At 49.2% G+C, this 8707-nt stretch overlaps 1 protein-coding gene across 1 annotated transcript in view; it reads left to right on the top strand.

The window, feature by feature from the left end:
- Snta1 (syntrophin alpha 1) overlaps positions 1-8293 on the top strand; it is a 28594-nt gene extending 20301 nt beyond the window's left edge. The window contains exons 3-8 of the mRNA XM_021193795.1: positions 1921-2125; positions 3638-3845; positions 3948-4078; positions 6402-6598; positions 7432-7619; positions 7717-8293. Coding sequence (XP_021049454.1) covers positions 1921-2125; positions 3638-3845; positions 3948-4078; positions 6402-6598; positions 7432-7619; positions 7717-7809 — 1022 coding nt within the window. The 3' untranslated portion in view covers positions 7810-8293. The remainder of the gene's footprint in view (positions 1-1920; positions 2126-3637; positions 3846-3947; positions 4079-6401; positions 6599-7431; positions 7620-7716) is intronic.
- The last annotated feature ends 414 nt before the right edge of the window (positions 8294-8707 follow it).

Raw genomic sequence — 8707 nt, 5'->3', positions numbered from 1 at the left:
TTTTTTTTAGTAGAGTATTACTCTGTAGCCCAGGCTGGCCAGGTGTGATCACTGTGCCCAACTCTCTTTCTCTCTCCATCTTGTTCCCCCTATTTTTTTCCTTCTTTTTTTTTTTTTTTTTTTTTTTTTTTTTGTGGTTCCAAGGATTGAACTCAGGGGTTTGAACATGCAAGGCTGAAGTCACACCTCCCTCTGTGTGTCCTCCTCCTCCCTCCACCTCTTTTCTTTGGTGCTGGAGATGGAGCAGGGGTACCTGTGCATGCTAGGCAAGCTGTGGATTGTGTGGCCCAGACTAGTCTCAGGTTTCTGATTTCTCTTTTTCTATCTCTCAAATGCTTGGTTTATTTACAGTCGTGTAATACACATCTGGCCTATTTAGTTTTGTTTTGTTTTTTAAATTTGTAGGGTCTGGCCACATCACCCAGGCTGGCTTCAAACTTGTGAAGCTTCAAACTTGCTTCTTCCCCAGCCTTCTGTATAGCTAGGATTACAGGTAGCTGGTATCACCATATGTAGTAGATGTTTTGCTGCAAAATATTATTTTAAAAAGTTTAAGTATTTATTTGTGTGTGTGTGTGTGTGTGTGTGTGTGTGTGTGTGTATGCATGTTGTGCGCAGTGGCTCAAGCTCAAATATTTTGTCTAGGTAAGTAATTCTGAGATAATTGCATGTTTATGTACAGTTGGACTGGACTGCACTATCTAATTTTTAAAATTATTTTTATTTTATTATTTTATGTTTTGGGGTATTTTGCTTGTGCATATGTCTGTATAACATGTGTTGAATGACGCACTGAGGTCAGAAGAAGCCATAGGATCCTTTGGAAATGGTGTTAGAGACAGTTGTGAGCCGCCCGCTGTGCTGGTACAGGGAATAGAACCTGGGTCTTCCCGATGAGCAGCAAGTGCCCTTAACAGCTAGGCCTTCTTTCCAGCCTCCTGCTGTCTCTGTTTTAATTGGATTTCCTTGGCTCACGCCATCATGCTGTAGATGGTGCCCCATCAGTCTGACTGCCAGGCAGTGAAAGAGAAGCAGAGGGGAAAGGAAAGGATACCCCTTTCGCTTAGCAGTAGAAGCCTGCTATTCACAGACGTTATTCTTCTCTCATGCTATTGGCCAGAATTTCTAACATGGCTATTTATAAGTGCGAAGGGCCATGGGAAATAAAGTCTTTAAAGGGCTATTATTGTATTGGAGGATGATAATGAGCACTACCATAGAGCTACCGCATTCAGCATCTTCTGGCAGATAAGAAGCATGAAGAGGTAGAAGCAAGCGTCAGGACAGTGGCTAGCAGCCACATGTCCTGGTTTCCATCTTGGTGCTCTGAGCCTGGACAGTGGCTAGCAGCCACACGTCCTGGTTTCCATCTTGGTGCTCTGAGCCTGTCTAGCTACAGCTACTGTTCTCTCTCCCTCCACCCCTTCTCCTTTCCTCTCCATCCCTCTCTCCCCTTTTTCTTCTCTCCCCTCCATTTCTCTGTTTTCCGTCCCTTCCCCTGCTCTCTCTTACCTTACTCTGTAGCCCAGGTTGGAATTGCAGGCATATGCCACCATTCAATCTGTGGTCTGTGGTCTGTTTTTGTTTTTGTTTTGTTTTGTTTTTTTTGAAAGGCCACCTGAAAGTCCCAAACTTTTTGATTCTTTGCAGAACTTAATCACTTGGCCACACCTTGCTGCAAAGGAAGCTGGAAAGTGTAGTCTTTGTTCTAGATAGTCACGTGTCCATAAACCAGGTTAAATGAGTAGATGGGTACTTGCATGTGTCCAATATTTTCTACTCTTGTCTCACCAAAGACTTTAGCTTAGAAATGTATAATAGTAGTCATAAATTAAGCTCTTAATTAGCTAGTGACGATTGTGATATGTGCGACATGGAGTTCATGCCACAGTGGTAACAGGTGACCTCTTTCCTGACCAGTTAAGTACATGAAGGAGGTCTCACCATATTTCAAGAACTCTGCTGGAGGGACCTCCGTTGGCTGGAACTCACCTCCTGCCTCGCCTCTTCAGCGGCAGCCTTCTTCCCCTGGCCCCCAACCCCGGAACCTCACTGAGGCCAAACACTTATCTTTGAAGATGGCGTATGTCTCAAGAAGGTGCACCCCCACTGACCCAGAGCCCAGGTGAGGCTGGAATGGGGGGGCACTCACATAAATACAAACAAAAGGTATCTGTGATATATATATATAAGTGATGAACATGATGCCAGCACCCATGCTGGCATGTAGCAGGCACTTAACAACTGGATCATGAGGATGCCTGAGTGAGTTTATTGGGTGATGGTGTGCATTGCTTGTTTCTGCCTCCTCTTCTACCTCCTCCTTCTTTTTCTTCTTCCCTTTTGAGACAGGGTTTCTCTCTGTGTCCTTGGCTGTCCTAGAACTCATTCTGTAGACCAGGAAGATCCACCTGCCTCTCAAGTGCTGGGATTAAAGGCATGTTCCACCACTACCTGGTTACTTGGTCTAGGGAGGAGCCCTGGCTTCTCTTTGATAATTATTTTTTAAAGGAATGGTCTCTAGTAGATGAAGCCTTCTCAATTTTGCTGCATAGCCTAAGAAGACCTTGAATTTCTGGTCCTCCCGCTCTCACTTACCAAGTGATGGGATCAGGGGCATGCAACAACACATCTGGTATTTTGAATTTTATACTTTTTTTTTCTGAGACAGGGTTTCTCTGTATAGCCCTGCCTGTCCTGGAACTCACTTTGTAGACCAGGCTGGCCTCGAACTCAGAAATCCGCCTGCCTCTGCCTCCAAGTGCTGGGATTAAAGGCGTGTGCCACCACGCCTGGCGGGAGTGAATCTTGAATGTAACCCAAAACATTTTGGAAACCCTTTCTAGCACCACTGTTGCCACCCCCTGGAACTCTCCCATCATACTTCCTGGCATGGACTTTCTTTTCTCTCTACTCACTTTCTCTTATTTCCCAACTTTTTTTTCTTTTTGAGACAGGGTTTCATATAGTGTAGGTAGTTCAGTGGATCTCAGGAATCAGGAATTGTTAGCTTGGCTGCACGTGCCTTTACCCACTGAGTCATCTCGACTGCCCTAGTGATAACTTTGAACTTCGGATCCTTCTGCCTCAGCCTCCCAAGTGCTGACATTGCAGATGTGAGCCACCAGACCTGGCTTTTTGGGGGGCTGGGGGGTGGGGGTAGAGTCTCTTTAGTTCTTGCCTGCCTTAGCTCGATAGTGCATTGATTACTTGATACTTGTATACCACTTGGCCTATGTCTTTATTATAACCAAACTTTGTATCTTAAGATTTTAAATATATTTCCCCTATTAGTAGATGAATTTGATCCTGGGCAACAGGGATGATGGGAAACTATCTCAGCAGGAACCTTTCATAGAAACCAGGAGAAAAGGTCTCTATACCATAATTGTGGCCCATGTTTGAGTGAGTGTATAAAATTCGTGTGTGTGTGTGTGTGCTGTAGCTTCTTGTCTCTAGACCCTGCCAGGATCTAACACCTTTGGCTGAGATTCTAGCGACAAACTCAGTCCTTACCTCTCATGGATGCCCTGTGTGGTTTCCTCTGGTTTGGCAGTGGGTGGGTTTGTTGGGCCACATGCCTAGGCTGGATAGCTGACCAGTGACATACCTGACTTTTATCCCACTTTGCCTTCAGGTATCTGGAAATCTGTGCAGCGGATGGCCAGGACGGTGTCTTCCTGAGGGCCAAGGATGAGGCCAGCGCAAGGTCGTGGGCGGGCGCCATCCAAGCCCAGATCGGCACATTCATACCTTGGGTCAAGGATGAGCTCCAGGCTCTGCTGACAGCCACAGGTACAGCTGGGAGCCAGGACATCAAGCAGATTGGCTGGCTGACAGAACAGGTGCTTGCTGGGTCCCACTTCCAGTACCCCTTATCGCCCCATTTCCTCCTGGTCCCGGGACCCCTTTCCCTTCCCCTTTCCTCATTACCATTTTGCTTGCAGTTGCCCAGTGGGGGAACGGCACCAGCCCTAGCCCTGCTGACTGAGAAGGAGCTGCTCCTCTACTGCTCTCTCCCTCAGAGCCGAGAGGCCCTGAGCAGGCCGACCCGCACTGCCCCGCTCATTGCCACCAGGTACCGAGGAGCAGGGGAACTGTGTTGCACGAAGGCTTGGGAAGGTGGTATTCCAGATAGGCCCCAGAAGCCCCAAACCCTAGCCCTGTTCTGACTCCAGTTAGTCCCCAGGGGATCTGAAGCTCATTCTGCTCCTTCTAGGCCACACTTTCCTCATTTATAAAGTTGAGGCTCAGAGCAGAAAAATGGGAAGTGACAACTGTCACTTAGTTACTGACACCTACATCTTATACTGCATGGTTCGGAGGACAGACACTACCCTCTGAGAGAATCCAGAGTTGGGAGACAGACACCGAAGAGCTGTGACATTGACACTTAACTGTGCCTTGGCTGGGGAAGATGTAAGGGGGAGGTGACATTTGAAATGGGCCTTGATGAGTGAGGAGTGTGCCTTTTGAGGAGGGGTGGTAGAACATCTTTGGCGTGGTCAGAGGTATAGAGGTATGAAGTGCTAGAACATGTCCATTTACATATATATGTTTTTATACATATATAGTAAGCACACACATATGTTTGTGTATATACACACACATATATTTCTGTGCACATATATACATACATACAAACAAACATACATACATATATATAATTTTTGTGAGGCAGAGTCTAAGTATCCCTCACTAGTCTGGAAATTGCAACACAGTCCGAATTGGCCTTGAACTTGCAGAGATCTGCCTGCCTCTGCCTCTAGCTGCTGGGATTAAAGGCATGTGTTGTCACTGCCACTTTATACTATGTTTTTGAGACAGAGTCTCTCATTGAACTCAGAGCTTGCTGTTTTGGCTAGACTGACAGGCTGGGGGGTTAGTGGCCCCTGCCTCTGCTTTCCTTCGCACCGGGACTGTGAATGTCTGCTGCCATACCTGGCTTTACATGGATGCCAGGGACCCAGACTCAGGCCCTCGTGCTTGGGCAGCAGGCACTTTTCCCACTGAGACATTCCTCAGCCCCAGCACTGTCTTAACACTTGTGGCAAGCTGTGCCAGAGGGGCTAAGCTGGGAGTCAGGAGATGGGGGCTGTGTTGTAGAGGAAGCTCCGTGATTGCCACAGAGAACATTCACTGGGAAGGGAAGGCCGGAAGCTGGGAGGCTGCCATAGCTTTGGGAGACCTGGGGCTGAGGGGAGCAGGTGGGTGGGAACACAGATGGAGAACCGTGACGTTTGCAGTGGAAAGCGCATGGGTGGGAGCTCACAGGCTCTGTGGTTACCAGATGGGCAGGAGATGCCGTGGGTGAGTAGGAGGTTCCAAGTGTGTGTGTGTGTGTGTGTGTGTGTGTGTGTGTGTAGTGGGGGCAGTGGGAATGGAGTTGGGGTGTCTGTAGAGGAGGTTCCAGAGTCATGTCCAGAGCATATGTGGGAAACATAGGGAATGTGGCTCAGAAGACTGGGGGCTGGAGGGTCTGAGGCTCAGGGCTGGAATGTGGGAGCTTCAGTTAACACTTCCAAGGGAAACTAAGAGTGCACCCACTTAGTGAGGAACAGAGAGGCTCAGGGCCAGAACTTAGAGGTTTGGTGGCCAGAGAGGGACAGTGAGCTGCCAAGGCCATACAGCAAGTGAGAATCAAGCTGCAGGGTCTGGGGGGGCCTTGTTACCATGGCTACCATGACTCCCTGGACTGGTTTCTGCGCCAGCTGACAAGCGGCAGGTTTTAGATTGTCTGTCTAATCTAGTGACTTGTTAATTAAGACAGGTATTTATTAAACACCTACTATGTGCCCTTAGTTTAAATTGCTGGGAATATAGTGTTGTGTAAAATAGACAAGCATTTCTACCCTAGTCTAGCTAGTAAAAAGGTCAGCCAAATGCCTGCCGAAACTAATAAGTAAAATGTATCATTTTGGCCAAGTTATATACACACACATATAATTTCAGCTGGGTGTGGTCACATGCCTGTAATCCCAGTACTCAGTGGGTAGAAGCTGAAGAATCAAGCCTGGTCTACATAGGGAGTTCCAGGCTAGCCAAGGTGAGAGAGTGAAACCTCGTCCAAATAACAAAAGCAGCCAAAGTGTGTGATTTCTGCAACCCTGGTGAAATGTGACAAAGAGCTCCTTTAGATAGATCTTCTCGGAGGAGGGGATGTTTGAACAGTGATCTACAGGAAGTGGGACTGAGCCAGTGGGAGGGAGATGGTGAGTGTTCAGTCAGAGAAAGCACATGTGTGGAGGACATGACTAAGGCTGAAGTAAGCGTCAAGGGAAGATGGAGGAGATGAACCCCCCCGCAACTCCTGTCCCTTGTAAGACGCTGAAGGATGCAGGTCATTGTCCTGGCCCACCCTGCTCCAAGGCCTCATGCTTGGCCCTCTGCTCTGCACACAGGCTGGTGCACTCAGGCCCCTCCAAGGGCTCAGTGCCCTATGATGCAGACCTGTCCTTTGCCCTGCGCACGGGTACACGGCACGGTGTGGACACTCACCTGTTCAGCGTGGAGTCGCCGCAAGAGCTGGCAGCCTGGACCCGACAGTTGGTGGATGGCTGTCATCGGGCTGCTGAAGGCGTACAAGAAGTGTCCACAGGTGTGCCAGGCGGAGCCTCTTGTGCCTAGAGGCGTTCGAGTTTCTTCTTTTGTGGCGCTTCTGGAGGGAGGGAGGGAGCGGATGGAGTTTGGGCTTTTTCAGGGGCCCCTATCTGGGGTATGCAGATGCTCCGGGAGGAAGGGAGACATTTTTTTCTTGGCGTCTTTCCTTATGTTATCCCTGTGATTCTGCTGGTGAGGATACAAGGTGGCGCACACCTTTAATTCCAGCACTTGGGGAGGTAGAGACAGGTAGATCTCTGTGGGTTTGAAGCCAGGCTGGTCTACATAGCGAGTTCCAGGCCAGCCACGGCTACACAGTGAGATCCTGTCTTGGGGGTGAGGCTATAGGTAAGATAGGGCACCAGTTAATTTGGATTTCAGATAAACAGTGAATATTTTCTTATGTCAATCTAAATTCTCCAGTTTATGTTTACATAAAATTTAAATTTAGCCTGCTAATCTTGCGCCTTTATGGGGTAAACATGGTGTCCATCACAGAATTTTACTCCCATTTACTTTATTGTGCTGAGGATTGAACCCAAGTCCTTGTACAGGATAGCTACATACTCTTCTACTGAGCCACACCCCAGTCCAAGCTTCCCTAACACACGTGGCTTTGCTAGAAATGAAATAAGATGCAGCTGTGGGTTCTCAAAGGCCCACCTTCTGTATTTTAGGAGAGGGTGGCTAGGCTAGGGGTTGTTCCGTGTGTCATGACAGAGCCTCCCATCCATGAAGGAACTGCAGGCAGGTTCCAGAGCTGCTTTAGGAGTTGAGTAGGCTTTGTGATCACCGAGGTGCCAGGGTCTGTGTTCACTGCTCTTTCTGCAGCCTGCACGTGGAACGGCCGACCCTGCAGCCTGTCTGTGCACATTGACAAGGGCTTCACCCTGTGGGCAGCGGAGCCTGGAGCAGCCCGAGCCGTGCTGCTCCGACAGCCCTTCGAGAAACTTCAGATGTCATCAGATGATGGCACGAGTCTCCTTTTCCTGGACTTTGGGGGTGCTGAAGGAGAGATCGTAAGTGGAGGACCTCCTCTGCATCCTGGGGGTGGGGATGCTTTCCCGAGGCCAGTCTGGACAGAATCCCTGACCCTTCTCTCTGTCCACTCTGCAGCAGCTGGACCTGCACTCGTGTCCCAAAACGATGGTCTTTATCATCCACTCCTTCCTGTCCGCCAAGGTCACCCGCTTGGGGCTCCTGGCCTAGAAGCTGTCGGCTGCACCAGCCCTGAAGAGGATCGTTCATCTTGTGGCCTGACCTGTCCTTCTGCTGCCTGCCTGCTCATCTGTGGGCTGAGGGAAGGGAGAGGAGGGGAGCTAGGGCCTCAGAGACCAGCCTGAGGAAGCAGAACTCAGACCTGGGACAGTGAGTCTGGCTTGTGATGGAGCAGCCTTCCTGCTGCTCACCTCCACCAGTGCCTTTCCAAGAGAGATATTTTGTGTACACAGAAGCCATTCCGAGCCTGGGACCTGACCCTGTGTGGATCCCGTCCCCAGCCAACAGCAGAGCTGCCAGGCCTCCTGGAGGCCCCTAAGCCACCCTGAGATCTCCAGAGTCTTCTGGGTCAGTGGCGAGAGGAAGGGGAGGAGCCTTTCTGTTCACTTCCCCTTGAGCCCCGTGGGGCGTCTGGGTTTTCTCCTCCTTCTCTCTCTCCTCCTTCATCTTGAATAATAAACAGCCTGTGAGCACATAGGCACCCGGCTCCGTGTTTGTGGTTTGTGTCTTTACACTGGGACTCTGAGGTGGCTCTGTAGTCCCAGAGGAACCAGAACAAGGTGTGAGATCCCTTTCCTGGAGAACTGGGTCTTCAAGTGAGCACCAGCTTTATCTATGCTCTGTGATAAGTGACCCTACAATCTAGCAGATCATCCTGTCTCCCATTCTGTGGGTCAGAAATTTGAGAATGGCTGAGTTGGATTTATTCCTGTCCGAGGTCTCTTATGAAATTCCAGCCAATGAGGAAACTGTCCCATGAAGTTACTTAATTAGCTTGGTTAGAAATTAGGCACTAGAAAATGAGGTGATGTGGTTAAGTTGAAAATTTCCAGTCTTGCTTACCCATTCATCTCACCTATACATCCACCAACCAATTGCTCGTCCAGAA

Source organism: Mus pahari, chromosome 3 (genome assembly GCF_900095145.1).
Source record: "Mus pahari chromosome 3, PAHARI_EIJ_v1.1, whole genome shotgun sequence".
Taxonomy (NCBI): Eukaryota; Metazoa; Chordata; class Mammalia; order Rodentia; family Muridae; genus Mus; species Mus pahari.
Note: the sequence above shows the minus strand (reverse complement) of the source record. Positions and strands in the feature narration are given on the sequence as shown.